The sequence below is a fragment of the Melozone crissalis genome, unplaced genomic scaffold (genome assembly GCF_028551555.1).
Source record: "Melozone crissalis strain CALT ecotype California unplaced genomic scaffold, PUWL_Pcris_2 ptg000007l_1, whole genome shotgun sequence".
Taxonomy (NCBI): Eukaryota; Metazoa; Chordata; class Aves; order Passeriformes; family Passerellidae; genus Melozone; species Melozone crissalis.
The window spans coordinates 17,941,484-17,967,579 of NW_026535785.1; the positions used below are offsets into that span (position 1 = coordinate 17,941,484).

Here is a 26,096-nt window from a genome sequence, read left to right on the forward strand (position 1 = left end):
TTATTTCCTATTTGTAATACTTGCCATAACGAAGTAATTCCACAGATTTCACTTTTTGATCTTTAATTCTTTAAGAAAATTAATACCATAATTAAAAGATTAAAGTGCACAGTTTCACCAAAGAACATATTCTCCATATACACTATTAGCTTTCACAAGCAAATTCATCATTTTTGGAGGTGGGGAGCAGGGCTTACTATGGTAGATTATGTGAGAATTACAGTAAAAAAAATTCAGTTTAGTTCTTAAAACTTTTTTTTTTTTTTTTTTCTGGAATGTGCTGGTGTGTTTGCTCAGAGAGAGAAAGAAATTATTTCAGAATAACTCAGAGCGCAGTGGCGCGGCCGGCAGCGAGCGCGAGTGTGGGAGTGTGTTCTGCACAGACAGCTGAGAAGTGAGCAGCACTCCTCCCAGAGAGAGCTCCGGGTAATACTGATCCTCTGTGCACCACGAGTGGGAGGACAGCCATGCAAATCCTTTTGTTTCAGCAGGGAAGCAGGATTTTCCAGAGAGCACCAAAATACAGAGTAAAAACCAAGCAGGGGAAGAAGCCGTGGCCACGTGCGGCTCTTGGATGCTGGCACACACACGGAGCCCTCATGGGCTGGCACACATTGCAGGGAGGGACAGAATCCCAAAACTGGGGTGGAAGGGGCCCTAAAGACCATCCAGTGTCACCCCTGCCATGGCAGGGACACCTCCCACTGTCCCAGGCTGCTCCAGCCCCAGTGTCCAGCCTGGCCTTGGGCACTGCCAGGGATGCAGGGGCAGCCCCAGCTGCTCTGGGCACCCTGTGCCAGGGAGCAATTCCTTCCTCATCTCTAATCTAAACCTGCTCTCTGTCAGCTTGAATCTGGTTTCACATCCCCGTAGTGTTTCATTCCAGTTCTAGATAGTCAAAATAACACCTGACATTCCTATAATAGATCTCCTCTGGCCAGGAGCATAAGACCAGGTCTAAGGCACCTATTAGAAAAATTGCATCGTGTTAGAACCTTAGAACAATGAAAGGTTAAAGCCTTCATCTGTATTTCGTGCATTGCCTTCCCCTGAGGCCCAAAAATAAAATGCCTTGTACTGCATCCTCATTACATAAGCACTATATATAGAGAGCATATGAGTTCCTCTTCTGTTTCAGAGCAGAAAATTGATATAAGCATTTTGAGGAAAGAAAAGGTTCAGCAGAACTTTGTTTTATCCTGAGTAAGAACACTGCCTAGTGATGTCTGTGTTGTACAAAAGTCAAGGCAAGAAATTGGCAGTGGGTGGAGATCTCTTTAAGGGAATTAAGTAAGTGGATAATGGAAGTGAAATACTCTTAGCGGGGGGAAAGTGAAAATTCCTTGAACTCTGAAAGGAGACAATTTTTTTTTTTGTAAACATTACAGAAGAGCTAATCTAATTTTAAGAGGACTAAAAAAAACTTCAAAAAACCTGAAATAATCTACAGAGAATCTTTTCCTTCATCTTTTGATGTTGCTACCTGTGGGTGAAGGGAAGAAAGCAGAAGGAAATAGTAACAGCAACATTAATGAAGGGATGAAGGGTAGCACTCTCATATTCTACTTTGCAGCCTTGACATTTGGTTCCATCAGAGATTAAGACACAGACTCCACTGCCTCTACTTCAGAGCCTTCACACTCACTCCTGTCCCATTAATGCAATCAGGAACATTCTCTGAGTTTTGAAGCAACAGCAGTGAAATAGATTTTGTTTCTCAACAAAAGAGCAGGGGTGCACATTGGTGCTTCTGTGGAGCAGCAGCTTGGAAATCTGTACCCCTAGGAATGTCATGTAAAACAGCTGGAAGGGCCAAGGATCCTAAGGGATAAATGTGCAAAACTCTCAGAGTTACAGTGATAAACCCCAGACCTGTCAGATGATCTATTGCAAATCTCTACCACACAGATTGTTTTAGTAATGGTAATGATCATTTCTGTTGTTAGAACACACTTGTTTGTGGACAAAACTCTTTCATGCAGCCTAACAAACCATAAGAACATAGAACTTTGTCATTTCAGAGGCAGTTCAGTGTCTCTCTTTCCCCCAAGATGTTTGGGGAACAGATGAAACATTTTCCTGTGGAGCCAGCCCCTTTGGCTATTCCCTAACTACATCCAGCCATTGGTCATTTCTGCTACAATCCTCTATAACAGTTTTCCTACATGAAGTTTCAACTTACAATTCATCTCTCATTACTTTTCTTCACACTTTTCCCTCCTCTTTCACTCTTTCTCCATTCTGACTTTACCTCCCTTTCACTAATATTTCATTTCTTATTCTCTTTTATTCCCTTACTCGCATTGCATTTACCATCTTTTAAACCTCATGTTAACAATTTATTAGATTTTTCTTCATCTCCTGATTAGTTTCCTCTCAAAGTTTTCAGTTTTGGGCATTTTTTTCTTCTCTTCTTTACAGTGCATACTGCTTGGATAAAGGCCATGTCTTTATCACAGAATATAAATATGCACAGATATAAATATTTTTATATAGGTTTTGTGAACAGAAACCATCTTTTCTTTTCTTGCATATATCTTTCTCCTTTTTCTCCTAGAATACTACATAAATCCCATTTACATAAGGAGTGACAGCATTCAATTTTCCTTCCTCCTTCTCCCACACTGCTCTGTTTTGGTTTGGTTTTCTATTCTCATTTTATTTAATTAAGTAATTTGCTCACCTAGAGCTTGGCTGAAATATCTTCTGAAAGCAGATCCATATTATGTTTGTGCTGCTGTATAATTAAAAGTAACTCAACATATAAAAGCTATGGTTTAGTAAAAGAATTGAAATGCAGGCTCAAAAATTCACATATCATTTTTGGCACAATGAAGATTTGAAAATCTGTTGGAGCAGAGTAGATTTAAAAGATGAAGTGTCAGGTTTGACCGTGCACTCACACTTGTATTTGACAATGACTCAGTGGAACTCTCTGTGCTGTGAGTGAGAGGATGGTTCTGGCTCCTCACATTTCTCCTCTTTTTAGCTAAATAACAGAGAGTGGTGTTTTTGAAACTTTGTGATAGGGTGTTGCTTTATTCCACAAAGTGCCTTGACACTCCTTCAATTACCTTGCTTTGACAGATGTAGACAAATCACTGAAAAGCACATTATCCTCAACCTAACACTAAAATGCATTAGAAATTCTTCCGCATTTCATGGCCAGATTTTGATGCCTTTGCTCATGCTGAATTTTTGTATTGCCCTAAAATGGATTCTCTTGGTTTGGTGGGTTTGCTTCCCTTGGTTTCAGTGACAGCTGAAGGTGAGCTGCACTCTATGTGTGTCAATATCTGCCTCTGTAAGGACATTCACTTGCACACACAGAGACAAACTATGCAGAAAAGATTCTAATATATTAATCCACGAAGAAAGAGATTCACACTAATCCGACAAAATGAATAAATATAAGTAAAATATATTAAGAAGATTATGTTCTTCTCCTTTCTCTTTTCTGCTTTCACACAGTTAATTTCCCTTTTCACCATCTTTTTCCACAGCTTTCTCTGCTTTTCCCTTCCATCATCCATGCAAATCCTGTGGCTAATTGGTTAAGTCCATTCTACAGCCCAACCATCAATTCCCAGACACAGCATCTTTCATTTCAATGTTTTTCCCTGATTACAGTTGCACTTAGAGGAAAACAAATAAGTATGTATCAATGCCCTGCAAGTGTAGGAAAACAACAAACAGATAATTAAACATCAACAAAATATCAATAGGATTAAAGCATCATGCTGGAGCAAATCTTGATAAATCCTTCTCAATAACAATTCTCTAACTGCAGTGTCAGAAGGGAAATATAAATTTAGCCCATTAAAGTGTTGTTGGACAAAGAGACATTAATACAGCTGTTAATAATTTCCTTACTACTGAGGGACTCGGCTATTGTGCTGCAGATGAAAGCTCTGGCCAAGAAAAGATTTGAAAATATGCAAATGAAGGCTAACAACATAATAAATACCTTATTATTCATCACCAACTCAACAGCCTCCTGGCACAGCCCAGGCTGTGAGCAGGGAGAGCTCGCACATACGTACCCACTACAGACATTTCTGGCACCGTGGCGTGGTAGGGGCCCTCCACAAACTCAGGAGCGTTGTCATTGATGTCCTGGACCTTGATGATGAATTCTGAGGGGGGCTCCAGGGGCTGGTTTGTGTCCCTGTCCACGGCCTGGGCTGTCAGGGTGTACTCAGCCTTCTCCTCCCTGTCCAGCCTCTTCATGGCGTGGATGTCTCCAGTCTTGTCGTTGATCACAAAGATGGTTCCAGCTCCATCTCCTGACAGGATATATTTGATTTTGCTGCTGCCAGGGTCCAGGTCTGTGTGTAGCTAAAAAGAAGGAAAAAAAAAAAAAAAAAAACACATTTTAGAGACAGAAAAAAGTACACACAGATTTTTGGGGGTTTTGTTTTGTTTTGTTTTTTTTTGCTTTGGTCTAACTCTACATTTTGTCAGCTGATCCTTTGTGCTTCAATTCCAGCACCAGTGATCCACAGCTCAGCTTGAATACACATGGAGAGCAGGGATTTGTATGCATACTAATCAAAAATTGATGCAATCATAGGCATAATTAGACTTTCTATTTAAAAAGCAGCTGTTATATATATTTTAAATCCCCATTCTAAATTGTAAATGCCTTCAGAACCATCATCAGCCCAAAGGGTGAGGGAAGGGTTAACCATGACATATGTTTTAATCTAACCTCTTCTTTTTAGTTATTACTTTCAACTTATTTCCAGGTGACTGGAAATGGCTGAACACTGGCATCTATGGAATCTTGTCACAGACAGCAGTCAGAGAAATTAAAAACCATATCACAACTCAGATCTTTGCAGAACCTAAAAGGTTCTAAGATCTTTATTCCAAAAGTATGTGCCCTGGCAGAAGCACACATCTTCCCATTCTCCTCAAAGCCCCATCAGGAAAAAAAATTCTATTAAATTTCTATTTGGCTTTTCAAAAACCAAGAGAGAATTATAATAAACTGAAACAGTATGAGAAATACATTATTTATTTTTAATGCTTTTATTAATTAAAAACCAGGGGACAAAGGACTTTCATTGATTTTTCGGTAAGCTCAGAGCCAAATACTGCATATCAGATTATCTCCAATAATTTTTAAGTTGTGAGAATGGGAATTGGTTGGATCATATGTATCACTGTCAACACATTCAAAAATACAGGATAATAACTTGAATACCCAGTAATAGGGGTTTAAATTCTGTTTACTGTTAGGTCCAACACACTCAATATGATCAATAAGAAGTGAACAACATCATTAAAAATGTAACGTGCATTTATTATTATTTATCTCTGCCTTACAAAAGACAGTCTGAAGGAAATATGTAGAACTTGCTTAGGTTGCACCATGAGTTACAACCATCACTAAAGGCTTTTTCCTGTTTGCTCATTCTGGGCAGACAGCTCAACAGAAGTTGTTGCTGGTTATGCATTTTACTCTCAATTGATAGCAGGGGTTGCCAGGGCCAGGCAGCAGCATCATTTAGAATAAGAGATGGCATTAGGATATTACAATAGGTGTGAAAAAAAGCCTTGTAACACCAGCTGCAGCCAAACCACAGGAGATTCTTATGGCACAAGTGGCTCTGCAGGTCCTCCTGCCCACAATTGGTCACAAACAGCTGTATCTGCAGCTCACCTGTTCAGGAATTCAGCTGTTCAAGGGTTCAGCAAACACAAAGCTCTGTCTGTTGCAATGAGCACAGTGGACAGCGGCAGCCAGGGCTGATTTCCCTGTTCATCTGGTTTGTTACAGAGAGAAAATCCTGGCCACCAGTGCATTCCCTGCTCTGCAATAATGACACAACTCCCACGACCCAACGAGGTGTAAACTCATCCTCTCTGTTTTGCTGGGCAGCATTTTATTACCCCACCATTGTTTTAACAACTTTTTCAGAGCACTTTAGCTGTGAATGTGCATGACTCAATCCAGTTCACTCTTTCTACCCAGCCCACAGGAACGTACGCAGAGATGTCAAGTGACAGCTGAGTCCCTTTTCCAAAAGTTCAATCTGCTTTTCTTTCTGCACCTGCCATCAGCTCCTCTTGAGAACAATCAGCCCCATTTACTGAGGCACTGCCCTCTCCTCTTGCTCCTCTTGGTTGGTGTCACAGCTTGGTCTGCTCAGAAAGTTAACACAATTCCTTTTGGATTTAGGATTACTGTCCTTATGACCCTTATTTTCAGAGCCCCAGAGCCTGTAAAGATCAATCCAGAATCTGTGTTTTAAACAGACTGTTTATAATTTAAGCATCTGTTTGCTCCCTGAATAAAATCTATACGGCATTAACATTGCATATGAAGGTTTTGGCAGCATGTTCAGAGCTGAGTTAGAGTGATGTAATATCACAGCACTGTCTGGACACCCACAGCTCAGCACAGGAACTGGGAATGTCTCAGCTCACCCAGCCACACAATAAAAAGCTAAAATCTGAACTTTTAAGAATAAACCAGATATCCCACACAGACATTTGAAAAGGCTTAAACATTCTAGAATTTGCTATTTGCTAATAACTAAGAGAGACTGTGTGTGTAATCTCAGGTTTTACCCATAATATCCAACAGCAGTTATGGTTCATAAATCAGTTCTGGTAGATATTAATGCAGAGCTATAAAACCTTTGTAGTTCCAGTGATATACCAACAGTTAAAATGATAAAAATGTCTATAATTACCATAAATTCCATTGTATTAAAAGCAAGAATTGCTATTTGTTATTCAAGTATTGCTATTTGAAACACTACAAGGTGAAGGGTTAAACATAAAGTACAAGAGATAGGAGCATCTTATAATATTAAAGTTGAAACTAACTCTGATGAGTGGAAGATCAGTTTTTACCCAAAGATTTACATGTGGGATATATGGATATATAGATTTATATAAGTGGGGTTTATTTTCTTTTTTAGTTTTTTAATTAAAAAAAACCCCAAGACATAAATGTGGCATTTATGACAATCTATGGGAAGCATCCAAACTGACTTAAATAATTAAGATAACTTTTCTAGGTTTTGAAGTCCTTACACTCTAATATCAAAATATAATAACAAATCACCTATGGAAGGGCCACTTCTCCAAAATCATTTTATTGTTTAGATTTAAGATTAAGTCATCATCACCTACTACAAAGTTATATCACAGACTGAAATCTTAAGTCAGATAGCAGAGCATTTTTCCCAAGTAATATTTCCTCTCTCCTAGCAGACATGAATGATAATTTACTGCAAGAGTCAAGCTTCAGCAAGCTGTGTTCGTGTGAAGGGTGAAGATCATTAAACACATAATTATATAGGATCTAGGTGAATGATAGAAGGGCATAATGAATGTGAGAAGTGAATAGTGCTTTCTGCTCAAAAAAGCCTCACAAATGTAAATATGAAACTGCTTTCCACATCTGCAGCTTTATTTGCTGCACCTATACTTGAAAGCTGACCTTTTTCAGAGCATCATCCAGATGTAACAAGAATTTCTGCTTGAAGCAGAAAATATCTGTCTCTGCCCCAGTGTCCCACTGCCAGAGAGCACCCCAAAACAAACAAACACATTTACTGGAGAACCTCATCTTGTTCAGAGAGAGGTAAAATCACTTCCATTATGTGAGATTCACTTCATTAGACTTCAAAGGAAGTGAAATCATCTTCTCCATCACTGCCCTGCCTGGGGGACTATAAATCCACACACCTCTCTCTCTTAAAGCAGCAGATGCAAGTCCATCACCCAATTCATGCCTGGATTTACGGAGACAGGAGTGACTTTGGAGCAGCTCTGAGTTTTAATGGTTATGCAGATGGCCTGTATTAATACCTTACTAACAGCTCCCCTGTAGCCTCAGCACAGATCATTTTTTTCCCTAAAAAATTACATTCACTCCAAATGAACCCTCAGATTAGAGCAATTTCTAGTCTTTATTAATTCCTTTGCTGTTCTATCTGATAATACAGATGGTAATAAATGAAGCCAGGACTAACCGGAACAGCACACACAGGGTGCTACCACAAAATTAACATTGTTTTCACTAATGCACGTCTAAAAGTCTTGCCAACACACTATCCAAGGACATAAAATGCATTTATAGCCTTTCATGTACATACATTGCAAACATATATAAATAAAATCCATGCCAGGGAAACTGCAGAGATGAATCTGATTCTAAGAGCCTCTGTATTCTGCAGATGCAAAAGTGTTATTCTGCAGTAAAACACAGCTCCATGAGCGTGGGACTGTTATTAAATTTTCCTATTCCATAACTCTTTGTTCAGCATATTTCAGACAAGGTTTTCTTAGCAAGTCCTTGACTCCAAACTGCATTAGCAGCCAGGGATTTAATGCATGGACAAAGGCTGGGAGCGAGGTTGGTGAAGCTCCTTTGCAATTCTGAGCAGATTCAGGAGCCTCCTCTGCAGATGGGAGCTGTCTCACCTGCTCTCAACTCAGCTACCTGGCAAACCCACGGCAGCCAAAGCAACAGGCTGCTCAGCACAAAGAATTCCATGTGTTCACCATCAGGAGAGTGCATCCTGCACTTGGGGCTGAGCCATGCCCAGATGAGCAGAAAGCTGTTGGTTTTCCTCTGCAGGAGGATTGGGCACTTCCAGCCCTCCCAGATCTGTGGTGCTGGTGCGCAACTTGATACACAACAGCCCATAATAGATCCCCCATCAGTGGGAGGAGATGTAATCCCAATTTCCTCGTATCAGTAAAAAAAAAAAGAATAAATATAGAGATATTTCATGTGGGGAAGCATCTACACATTATGAAAATGCTCCTGGACATTTTTAATTAAGGCAAGGGAAGATGGTATTATGTCGTCAAGTTTTTATTTGAGTTTGTTAGAAAGTAATTAATTCATCCTCATGTAATTACAAGGGAATTACCCCGTACTTGTTTCAAGGGAAAAGGAATCATCTGCCCTTAAAACTTCATTTTAAAATCTGCATCACCCTTCCCTGTCCTAACTCTGGAATCTTTTCTTTTAAGGGTGCCTCACTGATTTTCACCTGATGTTTCACAGACACCAGCACTGTCCTCATGCTTCAGGTTCTTCTTCTATTTTTTACCTTTGCCTTGCAATAAAATTCCTCATTTATGAGGCAGACCCCATTTAATGGACTTTGAGATGGAATTTTCAGCTTTTTATGACTCTTTTCTGAAACTGCTGGCTTCTAAGAAGCTCTCACTCGTTCTGTGAAAGTATGGAAGGGTTTTAGTGACTTTTACAACCATTTTATATATATATCAAAAACTGTATTCTGGGCTTCAAAATGCTTTCAAAAACTGTAATGCACCTTACTCTTCAGGCATTGCTTTCTGCCCATGGCTTTGCAGGGATGTTTTTTTCCTAAAAACATGAACGTCTTTAGGAGTTACAGGAAGTTTTTCTGTATATTGTTGATGTGCTCTGACACATCATGGACAATGAACATGTTTATTGTTGACCCGCAGTTTAAAGGGTCATTCCTAATTAAACTCTTATAAATAGATTTGATTCGCTTCCACACAACACAGAATTAATAACGTGAATTTAATTTCAATTTAATGTTTCAATCTTTCATTTTCTCAGTGAATAGGTTGGTCCCATCTTTAGTAATGGGAATTATTAAGTGCACAGTGGGGAAGAGGAGAATCAAATATTCTGCATTATTATTCAGGGTAATGACAAATTGGGGCACAGAGCTGATGCTCTTGACATAATGTCAGTCCTTGGAACACTTTCAGAAGGGAAAAAGACATGTCCATGGATGACAAAGGTTCCATTTAAAATCCAGGAATCATGTAAGTTGAAGCCTCTGGAGTAACTGTCAAAGAACATTACTGCTCACACTTCTCAGCTGCAGTTTCAGAGCCAGATTCAAAGGGAATTAAAGCAGTAATATCCCTAACAATTTCATTTAAGAGTGTAATCTCTGCTTTTGTCTGCCTCAGTTTCCTACCATGTCATTTGAGTATCTTTGATTCCAGATGGCTTCTTTTATGTTTCTGTTTATTCTTTGCTACTGCTTTTTTATTCTATTTGATTTGCTAATTTTGTCTCTGTTTATATTTATGCTGCAACTGTGCACAAATGACTTTTCATTGCTTACCTTTTGGTATCATCCCACAGCACACTGGAGTGAGCTGCTGTTTGAAAACTGCAGACAAGCCTGTGTTCTAACAGTCAGGTTATTTTAATCCACTGATTATGACCAGCTGATGCAAGGAAAGAGCTCAGGAACCTGCCTGAATCTTGATCTGAATCCTTCCTGGCCACAGTGCCATTGGTCCTTTCTGTATCATTTATTGCCTTCCCCACCAGGCTGATTTAACAATCTTTAATATCTAATTTTGTTTAATGTCTTGGGAGAAAAAAAAAAAAATACAGCTCTACTTGGTTTTACAAATGGGAGGAACAGAGGAAGAGATAAACCCACATTCAGTCTCTCAAAGACTCACATTAGGAAAAAACATCCAGACCGTGGGACTGCTCAAGCCATTCTTAGACAGCTTCATGCATTTATCTCCAGTTAATCTCCATACAAATTTGCAATTAGAATTTTTAGGTATTTCTGGTGCTGTTTCACTGTTGACAGCCTATGCAAAGCCTCCCCCAACTCCACCTGTGGTTGTGATGGTGACAAGGACAAGGTGCTTTGTTCCCACCCAAACCCCGCTCTCAGCCTGATTTTTCCTGCACACATTCCTCACATACCTTGCTGTTTCTGAGTCCTTATGTTAAGCCAGATGATAGCTAAAGCTTTCTGTTTGCCTAGCTCTGGCCTTGGCCCTTTCCATTTGGGAATACCATCTGTCCTCCCTTCTGTCCTGAGAACGCCGTGCCACACCTGACCCGTCCCACCGCAGCTTGGCCTGACGCCTCCAGTCCCCGGCTCCTTAACACCCAAATGTCCCGTGGCAAGTGGCCTCAGATGGCTGGCACCTTTTTGTAGCTGGCTCTCTGCCCAGCTGGGAGTTCATGCAACTATTTCTGAAGCCAGACTGCTGTTCCTTTCCCCTGTTCCAGCACACACCGCTCCTGGAAGCGGCTCTGGATTTTTTTAACCCAACTGTTCCTGACACTTGGAAGCATGAGATGAAGTTGTGTCACGCTGCCAAAGAGGAATCCTTTCCCATCTCATTTACTTCCCTATTATTTCATCTACAGTGAACAGTGGTTCACCACAGGAGATCTGAGAGCTGGGCACAGAGAGCCTCAAAAATTGCATGCAGCTTTAGTCTTGTAAAACACATTCCCTTTTTTGTGTCTTTATGGGGGAAAAAAAGTCTCTGTCATCTCCCACTGTTTGGGGTCAAGCTCTTACATTAACAATTCCAGTGCTTCAGGCATTATAATTAACAGTGCCTCCTCCTGCACTTGTCACTCTTTTCCCAACTCAGAGAAAGAGCAGCAAAGCCATTTGCTCCCTCCTCCAGCTTGTCAGTCTTGGACACAAACAGTGCTGTAGTTTTTGCTACATGTAAGGCCTGTGAAGCCTCTAGGAATGACTTCAGAGGGCTCTTCCCTTCGGGCTGTCAATTTTATTGCCAGCAGAAGCTAACCTGTGATCCATCCTCTATGTAGACAAAGTATGGAGTTGGCTGTACGAGACCATAAGCTATAGGAACTCCCATTCCCCAGGCTCACCAGAAGCTCAGAAGCTCCCACATCCCAAATCCTACTCTGCTGTCCATTTAATCATCATCACCTTATTCACCATGTTCTGAGATTTCCTGCCTTGTTGTTTGAGCTGTATTTTTCCTTTCCTCCTTAAAAGCTTATTAGAACTTGCCAGGCTTCATTCTCGGGCCCAGAGTTCACTGCAGTTGGGCACCAAGACCTCTTTGTGTTGTTGAAGTGATTTCCTCAAGTGAATGTCAAAGCCATAGCTCAGAACACATAGTCTTTGGATTGCAGAAGAGGAATAAAAAAGTTAATCACTATGTAGGCACAGCAGTAATTTGAAGGCTGCTTACAAAATCTGCCAAACTAGACAAGCTTAGAGCCTAGATCAGTCAAGGCACAGAAAAGTACAACAGGCCAGAGCGGTCAAAGCAGAGAAGATATTTCTATTTATTTAAGCATATTTAACTGTCATGATTTTAAAATCCTTCAAGGCCCTGCTTTCAGCTGCTTTCACCAGCCTGGCTTCTTCTCATGTTTTGCTCAAAATGATTGGGAGGGTCCCAGAGATAATATATTTAACCTGTCTTCTTTCTTAATAAAAGAATTTCAAATCCATGCAGGATGTCTCCTGTTAATAATATTTAATAAAACCAGCCTGAAAGCAGTAAAATACCTTTTTTTTTGGAAGGTAATTTTTCAAATTTAAGATTACTGCTTAACATCCTTCAGTGTCTGAGCAAGGAAGTAAGTACTGTCTAAAACCACATAATGTGTAAAGCTGGCAGTGCAAATAGAAAGCTCTTCTCTAGCAATTGGCTGTCAAACACAGCTACAGTGGAGAAATATAAACATCAGCTCTGCAGCCAGCTCGAGCTAAAATTGAAAGCTGTTGAGAAGGTAACAGTGAAATAAAGAGAGCTGAAAAATTAAATTGTGGGTACTTACATATTGCTTCTCTTATAAACTATCTGCTTACAGGTGACAATATGACTGATTTCTAGTGCACTTACAGTAACCTGTGAACTGTTCACAGGGGTGCAGTAGCAATTTTTTCTTACTTGAAATATCTTTTAAATTACTTAGAATGTGAAAATAAACACAACTAGGAAATGCTACAAAACAAACTCCTTATGAGATGTCAAACAAACCAGAACCAGCTCTTCAGAGCTGCTCTGTTTGCAATTACATAGCAACATCAGAGTGTCATACATCAGAATGAATAGATGTAACATGAGGATAATTTGATTATTTTTCCCTCTTTTCTTGCAGTTAGATGTTTATTAGGGATAACTCATGCAGAATTGTAACTTATTTGGAGGAACCTGGTTGAAACTAGTTATTATCATTTCATGCAGTTTCACAAGGAGTTATTTGCCTCATCACTTGTGCGGTTTCCAAAGCTTCCTAATGTAATTTCCCATGCATTTCTACTAAGTCATGCATTCCTGTGAATTTCTTACAAACTCACTTGCAAAGGTTATGTCTCTCATAATGCAATCAATTTGCAACACCATTAAATTTGAAATATTCCTTAAACCACTAGAGAAAGATCATTGCTTCTGCCTTTGTTAATGCTTTTCTGGAGGAATCGAGCAGGGAGAGGATGCATAAACCATCACACATTGGCAGTATTAAATATGCAGAAATGAAGCACTGCGCCTGCTCCAGCAGGGTTTCACTCCTAGTGATGTGTTACCTCTGATCCTCTAGCAACCTGAACTGAGACCTGCAGACCCCTGCCCAGGACATTTGGAAGCTGAAGTGTCAGGGACAATTATCACCTTTTTTTGACACATCAGATAACCTAATTTGTTTCAAAGGAAGAAAAATTAGCAGTGCTATAAGTGTGGGAACTGTTCAGAGTATTTATGTCGTTTGCTATAAGCACCTGAGCTACCTGTGATTCGAAACACCCAAAATCTGGGGTCAGCATCCCATCAAATAAAAAAAGCAGCTCTGGCTCAGCATGGATACAGCCAACTTGTGTACAAATCAGTATCTCAGGAGCTGGAAGTGTGTAACATATGTCAATCTCAAGCCAGTCAGAATCCATATAGACTTAGCAATGATTTAGTCTAGACCTTTATCCAAATTGTCTGAGCTCATGGAAAGACTCCTGTGGGAGGCTGCAGGAGACATCTGCACTAATTTAATGATGGCTGAATCACTGTTGGTTTGCTGTGCCCACACAAGCTGGGGGGAGCTCGTAGCACTCAGTGAGCAGGGAACAGCCCAAACCCCATATGGCCTTGTCCCCATTCAGCTGTTCCTGCTGTCCCTAATGCCCCTTGCAGGAAGAATGGGTGAGCAGCTGTCCTGCATTCCCCTGGAAGGAGAGGATACTCATTATGGTAAAGACAGCAGGAAAAGAACCAGAGAATGGGTGGGACCTTAAAGCTCATCCAGTGCCATCACAGGGACACCTTCCACTGCCCCAGGTCACTCCAAGCCCCAGTGTCAAACCTGGTCTTGGGCACTGCCAGGGATCCAGGGGCAGCCACAGCTGCTCTGGGCTGTTGTCATCTTATTGTGAAAGTTCCATACCTTCTCAGTGATTTCTCGTGGTCACCTCCTCACAGCAGTGACTCCTTCACAGCTCAGCCAACAAACTCTCTCTCTCTCTCTCCTCACCCAGCTAACCCACTCTTTTGTAGCACTCATCTTATTGGACACAGCTGTGGCCTGTTAGGGGCAAGTTCCCAGTCTTTGGTGATTTGTACAGCTGTAGATCCTCACGGGTGAGATTACCTTCTGCACTATCTTTATTTTCTTACATTCTATCCCTCCACAGGCACCCTGTGCCAGGGCCTGCCCACCCTCACAGGGAACAATTCCTCATTGCCAAGATCCCAGCCAGCCCTGCCCTCTGGCACTGGCAGCCATTCCCTGGCTCCTGTCCCTCCAGCCCTTGGCAATTGTCTCTCTCCACCTTTCCTGCAGCTCCTTCAGGCCCTGCAAGGCCACCCTGAGCTCAGCCAAAGCTTCTCCTGTGCAGGTGAACAATGGCAGCTGTGCCAGCCTTTCCTCCCAGCAGAGCTGCTCCATCCCTCTGCTCACCCTGGAGCCTCCTCTGGGCTCTCTGAGCAGCTCCAGGTCCCTCCTGTGCTGGCCCAGCCTGGGGCAGCCCTTGAGGTATATGAGACTAAATAATGATTTCTGATGATCTTTTAAGTACACAGGACTTGTATTCCCTCTCCTTCAAAGAACTGATCATCAGGCTGCCCACTGGAGAACATAAATTCCATAAAAGGAACAACAAACGAGGCAAACAGCTGCATGAGGGAGAACTTCAAAGATCTCCAAGCACTTTGCTGAGGTTTCTCTAATAAAATGTGTGCTCAGGATAAGAAGCCCACAAAAAAGCCACCTTTAAAAAGATGAAGAAGAGGTACAATACTGAGAAGTGAAGTTGAGCTCTTAAATGATCCAAATAATACCCTGGATACAAGAATGGACCAAAATCCAAATATCTTATGAAGGTTCCTGCTATTTCTGCTGAAGTTCCTGAGGGAAATCTGCTGAGAGCACCAAATGGCAGCCAGGCAGGGGACAATGCAGCCAGTACTGAGCTGTAAATAATAGTTATTAATTACCTGCACTGCAATAACACACAGAGGTCCTTGCTGCCACAAGGACTCTTACATTGCATGCTATAGGCTTACCTCACTCTCCTCTGTTGATGGGGAAATAGCAAATGGGGTTTTTTTCACCTTCCCTGCTCCTAAACCAGAGTCAAGAATGAACCCAAAATACATAGCTTGGGGGAAAAAAACAACTTTCCAAGATATTGGCTAATTTCTACAGTTGCCACCTATGGATTCAGTATGAGTCAAACTCATCAGAAAAGTAGAGGTGAATTCCTTCAAAAATTTCTAGTCCTGATATTACTTTTTAATTTGAATGGTTTTAGGGCCTGATCCTAGCACGTCAGTAGGAGTCTCTGTCTCATATTTGAAGAGACAAAACTCAATGAGAAGCACAAAGAATGATACAGAAGAAAAGACATCCCCATCAAAAAAAAACCCATCACAACTAACATCTAGTTATTAATTCATATTGTGACTCCACAATTTATAGCCCAATTAAAGTCAGAGTTTACCACTGGCCTACAAGTTTATTTTTTATACTTTTTCTGATAGCTAAAAGATGTGTAACTGACTTCCATACAAATGAGATAAATAATGAGATTAACAATTATCTGACTGGTATATAATAAAGTGTTGAAAATAGCACAACCCTGAAATGAAGTAAAATGCTTGAGATTATTTATCAAGTCAGTAAAGCTGCCTTATTGCATTTACTCAGGATATAGGAGATGGAATGTTTTGTTTGCCTATGGAGATGGGATTATTGGGTATGTAAATGGACATTGATGGCAAAGTTAACTGAAAGATCATCTGCTGCATGAAGTTCTTCAACAAAATATCAGCAGTGTCAAATGCAATATTGGTCAGTCTTGTTAGGAATATTCTGTCAGAAAAACTGATTGATTTAACCAACATATCTTGGCTCATCAAAGGTTAACTCTGTTTTGAGACGTGCTGGAACCATGGCCAGTCAGAAATCACAATCACAGCAGCATTAAACCAAATTCTTTTTCCACCCACACTAAAAATGCCAGGCTATTTAAATACCTCACCAGTGCTCTGTGGCTTGGTGTGTGTTTACAGCTGGCCCAGAGCTGCCTGGCTCAGCTGTGCCAACTGCACTCACTCACTGGTAGCTGCTCTCAGGAAAAGGCAGAAGGACAGGAATGCTTGGAGCCATCATTTTCTCCAGCCTGGTGCATAAGTGCTGCTGATTATACAGCAGCAGTGCTGGCAAGGGGGCTGAGCAGGGAAACCCCCTGGGTTGCCCAGTCTCCTTTCCTTTCCTGGCTGTGTGATGAGGAAATGTGAATGCAGTGCTACAACGAGCTCAAGAATTATTTTCAAGACAAAATAATAAGGTTGGATGAAACCCTGCACTTCTAACCAACACAAAACCCAAGAGAAAACAAACAGCAATTCTGTGGGACTGCAGCACTGACATTCCCAATAAAAGCGGAGAAATCCATAAGAAAAGCAGAGTTCCTGGGTCAGTTATATATTCTTCTTTGGTTTCATATATTATTGATAGGCAGGTTTAACAGGTCCAGGTCTGTGAAAGAATCCAGAAAGATCAGATGTGGTATCTTCTGGGTCCCCAGGACAAAGGAGGAATTGAGAATCCGACTCCATGTTCTTAGAAAGCTAATTTATTGTTTTATGATATGACATTATTTTATACTAAAACTATACTAAAGAATAGAGAAAGGATACTTACAGAGGGTTAACTAATCAAAAACTCCTGACTCCTTCCAGAGTACCAACACAGCCTGACCATGATTGGTCATTAAGTCAAAACAATTCATCTGTTGGATTAAACAATCTCCAACCACATTCCAAAGCAGCAAAACAGGGAGAAGCAAATTAGATAATTATTGTTTTCATTTTTTCTCTGAGGCTTCTCAGCTTCCCAGGAGAAGAAATCCTTGCAAAGGGATTTTTCCCGAAAATGTGACAGTGACAGACAGAAAATTCTTAGGTTTCAGTTGTTACATGAGCAGCCCCTTACAGATGGACCCCATTCGTGGAGATTGTAGTATCCACAAGGATGGATGGAAATCCCCATTTAAAGATCCAGTGCCACCAGATCCACAAATGCCTGGGATTTCTTACAGCTGACCTGGAACTTTTTAAACCTCACTTGCTGTTTGCTATTCTGATCTCAATTCAGCCCAGTTCTAACAGTTTAGAGGAACATCACATTAATTCTAACCACTCTTTAGATCTAAAAAGAATCTATATTTTTAAGGCAAAATGAAAAATTATAGTGAAATTGTATTCCATGCAGTGTACTTACTTTTCATCCCTCAAAAATAACTTTTATATAAGAGCTAAATAGTTACAAGTCTAACATCTGTCCCTTACTAATAAAAAGGAATGAGGTTATGCAGATTAGGTGATGGATAATAGAGAAAAATGTAAAAAGCCTCCAGCTAAATTATGCTGTATTGTCACAAGAAAAAAATAATCCTCATATCTCAGCTGTCTTCTATCTGCTGAAATGTAGTTCCAAAGGGACACTGGTAGTGAAACTCAAAGGCCAAATATCAGCCAGTTTGGATGCTGAAAACAACTAAGAAATAGAAATATCTGGGGTAAATGCATAGGAAAACAGGAAGAAACAAAAGGAAATAAATACCAAGCATATGGCTCCTAAAACACATGGAGAAAAAAGTTACAGGAATGTTAGGCAATTTAAATCTTGCCACAGAAAATGAAGCTGAGAATATTTAACTTCCAGATGCTAGTTTATGGATTACAAGATGGTTGGAGCTTTTCTTTTCCTTTTTTCTTTTTTTAATAAAAACCAAAAAACACACAGTCTTCAGCAAAGAGGAAAAATGCCCAAATAATCCAGGAATGCTTATGAAAATATTCATTCTAAGGGTTACCTGGAGAGTTTTACATTTGATAATTACATTTCTTTCCATTTCCTGCTCTTGTCTGCAAGAGATTGGACAATTACTGAATTTTTAGGCCTGTGGGGAAGCACTGGAGAAGCAATCCCTCACCATCAGAGGGACGGGGGAGTTGCTTGGTGGGAAGAAGCTTTTCCAGAAAATCTGCATGAAAGGAAATCAGGATAACAGCTGGTTGAAAACAAGGAGAACACAAAGCGTTACATTCTATAAGGCCATGAGTTTGCAGAGCTAACACGGATTTCAATTCCTTCTCTGACTGCAGAAGAGATGGATATGGAGCCTCTGAGTTGTTTTTTCCCCCTGACTTGGATAACATTCTATTCAATAATGACTGTATTTTTTTGCCAAGAATACTCCCAGACTTTATTTATTCTTACTGCCAAGCTAGTTTCTTCTCCCTGCCTATGGCTAAAGCTCTCTTCTGGCTTGATTCTCTTCTAGAAGTGACACTTTATATTGATAGTCCAAGCAAAGAGAGTCATCATCAGAGTGGCCATGTCATCCAGCCCTGGGGTGCAGAGTGAGTGATCACACATCCTGAGCAGCAGCAATTCACTCCCAGCTTCCCACAGACCAGAACAACCGTTTTATTTGTCTTCCTGCAGTCAAGGGGACTTTATCAACACCCAGATCTGAATACAGGGACATCACATGTGCCAAATGTGTCACCACAGTAACCCAGAGAGCATCTCTGCTAAGCAAAAATCATCTGCCTGTCCCACTGCTGGGGAAACTCTCACAGAAATGGAGGCCCAACACAGAACAAACTGAGCACTTAAAGGTCCTGAGGATGACTGCTCAGACCACCAAGAAGACACCCCCAAAATACCAGCCTTCCCCTTGATTTTTTCACCTATATCTTTTTTCACCTATTTTTTTTTTCAGGACAAGAATAATGATTCAGTGACACCAACCATTCATACTACTAAAAAGTTGATTTAGGGAAAAAAGAGTTTAGAGAAAGACCAAGGCAGTATTTTTTCTCAACATGTTGTTTTCTTCCATGTTATTTTTCATTGAGCAGCTCTTTTTTTACCTGTATCTGCATGAATTTTATTCTTCTAAAATGTTTATCTTTTTAGGATGTTTAAAATGTAAGCAGAATGTTTCCTTTTAAGTGAATTTTATTTGTTATCATGTAAGGGGTCTCATTTTCATTGAATTAAAATGCTATGCCTACCCAAAAACATTTTTTGGTGTTTTAAGAGTTGGTATTTTGAGTGGCACAAAAGTATCTTTTCTCCTCAACTTTTCAACTGCACATGAAATGAAAATCTGTCATTCATCTCAGAAACAGCTCTCAAGTGCTAGGAGAATTAAATTCTTATTTCCTTTAAAAGCAAAGCCATCCCTACTGCCTACACAAATCCTCCAATTAAACCTTTCCTTCCAACAAAAAAATAAAGCAATTTCATTTCATTTGTTTATCATAATTTAATTATTTTCCTTATTAGAACCAGCTTTATTTTAATGTTTAGTCTTTTTAGGTGATGACTCACTCTGTAGATATTAGAGCAGCTTTCTGCCGTGCCTTTACTTCTGCACATAATTAAAACACATTTGCTGTGATTATATTTCAGCACATACAGATCAACATGTATTTTGCTCTTAGGTAGAGAATCCCCATTGTTCATGTAATTACTAGGAGGAAATAATGCAAATGAGTCTGCTGGAGACAATTATTGGACTTTCTTTTTAACTTTATAATGTCATAAACAAGAATTGGCATTCAACTCGGGAGTGGACAGCAAATATTCATTATATTGAGTGCTTTAAGCACTTCATGGAATCATAGAACAGCAGGATGGAAGGGACCTCAAAGACCATCTAGTTCAACCTTTATTGGCCAGAGCCAATATGGTCTAGACAAGATGGCCCAGCAGCCTGAGCAGCTGAATCTGAGAAATACCCCATGGTGGGGGATCCACCGCTTCCATGGGGAGATTATTCCAATGGCTGGTTGTTCACATTATGAAGATTATCCTTTTCATGTTCACTTGGAATCTCCCCACAAGGAAATGTACCCATTACCCCTCATCTTTTCCATATGACTCCTGGTGAAAAGGGAGAATGGCTCCAAACTGACAGGTTTGGGTTAGAGATTAGGGAGGAATTGTTCCCTGGCAGGGTGGGCAGGCCCTGGCACAGGGTGCCCAGAGCAGCTGGGGCTGCCCCTGGATCCCTGGCAGTGCCCAAGGCCAGGCTGGACACTGGGGCTGGAGCAGCCTGGGACAGTGGGAGGTGTCCCTGCCATGGCAGGGGTGGCACTGGACCATCTTTGTGGTCCCTTCCAACTCAGGCTGATCCATGGTGCTAGGATCTTCCTTGCAGCTGCCATTTAAATACTGGAACACAGTGATAAGTTCTCCCCTAACCCTTCCTCTCTGAAGGCTGAACTCAGTCCCTCCCAGCCTTTCCCTGTACGGCAACTTCCCTGCCCTTGGGTTACCTTTGTGACCCTTCCCTGGGCTCTCTCCAGCTTGTCCACCTCTTTTTTGCATAGCAGGGACCAAAACTGAGCCCAACACTCCCAACATTACCCAGGAGAGGGACAATGACTCTGTCTCTGCTGGTGTGACCCAGCAGCCTGTTGGCTTTCTTTGCTGCAGCACCACTGGCCACACATTGAGCCTCTTGTCACCTGGCTTCAAATTAACAGAAGCTAAGTAACCACATCCTAATCATCAATCTAGTACATACTAATTTATCTCTAAAATAACAGATTATCCTCCTGAGTTGTACAGATTAAGATACTTCCTATTAGTATATCTTAAAAAACAAGATTGTGTATTGTGGGTCTGTGATAAAGGATGTCATAACTATGACTCGGCATCTCTCTGCACAATTTGAATAAATAATCCCAGCAGGAAGAGTTAAGACTGGAGTAAATTCTATATTGTAGAATACCTCCTGAAACTCCTCCTTGTGTAGGATTTAGAAAGACCTTTAAATTATTACTTTTTTCGTAGTTTGTAATGAAAATCTTTGAGCTGCATCACAGGATGACAAGCACCCCATATTGTCTCCTCTTAAATTACATTACATCATTCCCAGTGACGGCAGTCCCTTCCAGTTCCTCAGCAATCCACGATGAGCACAGAGAAATCTCACCTGTGAAGGCAATAATTTTCCCCCAGAAAACATCTCTGGAAATCAATAGACACGTTGTCAGGTGCCAGGGAACATGGAGCACAGTGCAGGAGGCTCAGGGAAGGATGGGCACAATTGATCCCTGTGCTCAGAGACTGCCAAGTGACAGGGTCACCCCGTGGTGTCAAGGCCTCACATGCTCAAATCAATCTCTCAAGGTTTTTTTTCTCCCTTTTTTCTTTTTTTTTTTCCCATTATTTGGGGCACTGTGCATAAGGGAACACCCTGCTGCTTTCCCTGAGACCCATCTGGGATTTGTGACGAGGACAGGGCCACCATGGATGAAGGATCCCTTCCTCAGGGTCAAGCACTGATCTCAAGGCACCACAGGTAGCTCCTGGACATAATCCCTTGGCTCTCATCACCCCAGGGTGAGTGCACAACAACTACAGGGGATCCAACTGCCTTTTTTTTTTTTTCCAGAGATGGTAATATTACATTTTTAAAACATATTCTCACCTTATATAGGATATCATTAAGGGTCGAGTCAAGTTTTCATAAATTGCAAATACCACACAGGAGTGTGAAAGCTGATGGACTGAGTTTTGGGAAGGGAAAATAAATTATTAGACCTGAGATCTCCTTAGTTCTTTAACAGTCTCTTCCTAATAATTTCTTCCTGTTTATCTTTCACAGGCCCCACCTTGGCCAAAGGATTTTGGATTACAAGTCTTGATGCACAAACCCAGCCCTTGCTGTGCACAGCCCTTGCTGGGATTGCTTTGAATATATTTCACTAGCAAATGAATTAGGCTGAATTTGCTCTCGCTGTGGAAATCTCCAGCCATAAATTTGATGCTCTTTTAGAAGGGATCTATTTGTGATCCACATCTGGCCCATATTTCAGCTCTGTGAGAAAAATGCAATCAAAAGATTCAGCTCTGCTCTGAACATGCCAATGTCCAGCTGAAGTAAAAACTATCAAAATTGGAGATGCAAACAAACCAAAACCCAAGGAAAAAAACCAAACATATATAGCCATTTTAATCCTGCTGCACTTGCAGGCTCTGCCATCATTTCAAAAGCAGAAATGCACTTAGATATCTCAGTATGCTCTGGAGTAGCAAATTTTTGTCTATCCCTAAGCTGAACAGAAATCCAATGTTATAATTATTCCAACATTCTAAGAATCTCCCCAAATGCCTGTATTGACAAAATTGCTCTTTGATGCTATATCTTGATTTATATTTTAGTGATTTTTTTTTTTATTTTAAGCAAGGGAATGGGGAAAGAACTCAATTACATTTGTTCACATGGAAAGAAGACACATTTTTTTGAGAAAACTAAAATTAAACTTCAAGAGCTTTGATATGTTTCCTTTTTTTGTGCCTCCTTATACTATAAAAACGGAAAGGAATTTTTAATTGATGCATATCTAAACTCCTCCAAGTTCTGTAGTACATATGTTTGAATTAAAATTAGAATTATTTTTGAAAGGCTAAGAAGTGCTACCATAGTTTAGCTCTGTTCAACCAAGCAGTGCCTGTGCTTTGAACTGACAGAAGCCTTTAAGTGCAGAAGCTTAGATAAGCTGATAAAGATGAAACCAGCCACATCTGCAGTTACTTAGATCCAATTCAATTCCATTCAGCCCTATCATACTACAAATCTCAAATATTCTTGCACATTTTACAACAGCACTACTCTGGGGTAGTAAATAATAAACATGCACAGATAATGAGACCTCATATAGAAAGAGAAAACCCAATAGATTATTCCAGCTTCCCAGTATATAAATTGCTGTGCTACCACCACAATAAATTAATTATTGCAAATTAAAAATCCCCCCAAAAACTTACGGAGTTAATAATTAGGAATTTTCCCTTTAATATGGAAAGAACTTTCCATTTCCAACATAAAATTAACCAGAAGAGCAAGATATTTTACATATTCATATGTTTGTATAAGATCAAGCACTGCAAATACAGGAAAAAGCAAAAGTGGCAGGGACACCTTCCACTGTCCCAGGCTGCTCCAGCCTGGCCTTGGGCACTGACAGGGATCCAGGGACAGCCCCAGCTGCTCTGGGCACCCTGTGCCAGGGCCTGCCCACCCTCACTTCCTCCTAATCTCTGATCTAACCCACCCATTCCATCCATTCACCTATGTCCTTAATGAAGATATTTAATAACACTGGCCCCATATGGCCCCTGAGGAACTTGTCACTTAAAACAGCTTGCACAGTTCACTTTCCAGGAAACAAAACAGATTTTGGAACTTCTTCCCCCAGCCCTGCATCTGAAGGTCATTGGTATTAAATACACTGGCACCTTCTTTTCAGAGAGCTAAACAGCTCTCTGTGCACAATAGCAGAGAAATAATAATAGGAAATATAACAATAGGAAATGCTACTTCCCTGCCCCCTGAGCATTCCCAAACACCAGGGTAATCAGGACAGAAATGAGCCCACACCACCACACAGGCCCACGGTGGCCAAACCAGTTGAGTAAAAGTCTTTTAGCAATGTCTGGCCTAACACGCTCGAGCTGCATTTTACCCTCCTTGGACACATGAGAACAATATCAACTCCAGATGTAATCGGCCCCTCTGTGCCCTTACCAAAGTCACTGCAACTCCACAGTGCCCATAACTTTTGTGATGGCTTTTAATTAAAGCAAATGAACAATGCGATTAAAATGTAAATTATCAAAAAAACACCATTCAAATAATTCCATGCTGCTTAAACTTTTTTTCTATGTGGTCACCAAAAGCACACAGGTAATTTAGTATTTCAAACTGATTTTGCAAATAGATTAGCTGTTAATGTAAAATTGTTAAGCAAATCATTTCAGGAGAGAGCCATTTTGGGATACAGTCACAGGAAGAGGTCGCATATGCAAAACTAGGCTTTGCCCAATTGATTTCCAATTATAAAATCAGAAGCTCTAGAGTTTGTGGTTAATAGTCCTTCCCTTTAGCCTGAAAAAACAAACTTGCAGCTTGTGCTCCCAACAAATCCACAATCAAGGATCCTCTCTGCAGCAAGAACCGAGTGTGTCCTGGCACAGAGCAGCACGAGGGAAGCACAACTCCCCACTGAGGGCCAGCCATGGAATTAGGGCTACAATGCCTCACTGATGACCAGCTGTGATATGGCAAATTGCTTCTCAGAATAAAGCTGCAATAATGTCTGTCTGGGGGGAAAAAGACGCCACAGGCAGATTCTACAAGGGCTGAATAAATTTAAATGCCCATACTGTGTAATTGCATAATGTTATGTTTTCCTTTGCAGAAAGATACTAGCTGAGAATTTCATATATTTAATCCATTCATTCTTCAGCACCAAGTGTAGACTGCCTGGACATCTGAGTCTCTTGTCTCATTTAATCTTTGTGTGAAACTGGACGATTCTCAGGATGAAAAAACTTACTAAGCGTGCTCAACATACGGACATTTTTCTGAGTACATGCTGCACCTTCATCATGGATTAAAGTGGCACAAACATGAGTATTCTTTGTCTGCAGCAGACACAAATCGGGAAAATCTTTAATATATGATGTGCAGGAGCATTTGATTCACAGGCCTGCCTGTCTGGTTTACGTTATAGCTTTATTCAGTGTACAAGCATCACATTTTAGAAGCTAATAATTTTTTTTTCTGAGTTCATAATTTTCTAATGACATACTAATACATCCATACATTCATAAACATTGCAAATCTTTTTCTTGGGGAATCTAAATCCTGTGTTGTGCTGCATGATTACTCAAATAATAAATCACTACTCCTCATGACAAGAAGAGAAGAATTGTGATCTATACAACTTGTCATCTCCATCACTGATGTTTACAAATGAGTGCATTTAATGATTTAGCTGTTAGAAATTTCACCTTGTAATACTTGCTAAAACTTACTCATCTTCATTATTTTTCTCTCTAAAACTGTAAAAAGAAAACTTTTTATAAAGAAAAATATTTTCTGGATAAATCATTACTTTCAGATCTGGGCTTGATTTTCTACTGCATTATTCTGCTTGCACATCTATGAGAGCCAGCAGAGATGACATTTTTTGAAGAAGCAGGTTTTCCCTTGCTCTGCTCCAGCCCCTTTATCACCCATTCAAAGCTAGACAAAGCAATCTGGAAAACAGTGCCACAAATCCAGTTCATATACCTGAGCAACAGGTTTTTAATCACATATTGATAGTAGACCAGCTTGCGAGCCAGCAGTCAAATTTTGTGGTGGCATCACCCACAGATGTTTCACAGAAAGTCAGACACAGGGAGTTGTCAACCCACTGTGAATCAATTTATTCATTCTCACCAACTCTCCAGCCAATTTCCTCCTTCAAGGTGCAAATTAGCAATACAGATGTATTCTCTGAAAAGATCTCCAGCTCCAGGTTTTTAAGAGCAAGTTCAGAGCTTGTTGGCTCTCATCCAGTGTAGTATCACTTTAACACTGGAGGAATTCTTCTGCAGGGAGCCACATCCCCAACCTTGAAGCAACCTTTATGAACACGCACTTTTATCAGTTATTATCTCTCTGCAGACCTGTCTTAAGACTTCATAGCCACAGTCAAGACCTGGTAAAAGGCATTTGGATTTTCAGTCACTTCCACCACAAGTAAAGCTCAAAGAATTCACGAGTGTCTTAACCTATGTTTGACATTGTTAAAACTGGGGACCAGAATGTGGAGGAGAACAACTATCCAGAACTACTGCACAAAGGAGGAGGTTTAGTAATTTTAAGCTATGTGGAACAGTGAGATACCTTGTGCCAATTCAAGATGTATTCTGACCTCGGATGGAAGGAAAAAGGAAACTGGAAACTGAGTCAATAAACTACCCAATAATGAGATGAGCAGAAACAAAGGAT

At 40.5% G+C, this 26,096-nt stretch overlaps 1 protein-coding gene across 1 annotated transcript in view; it reads right to left on the minus strand.

The window, feature by feature from the left end:
* CDH8 (cadherin 8) overlaps nt 1-26,096 on the minus strand; it is a 163,086-nt gene that overhangs the window by 99,783 nt on the left and 37,207 nt on the right. The window contains exon 3 of the mRNA XM_054296251.1: nt 4,044-4,338. Coding sequence (XP_054152226.1) covers nt 4,044-4,338 — 295 coding nt within the window. The remainder of the gene's footprint in view (nt 1-4,043; nt 4,339-26,096) is intronic.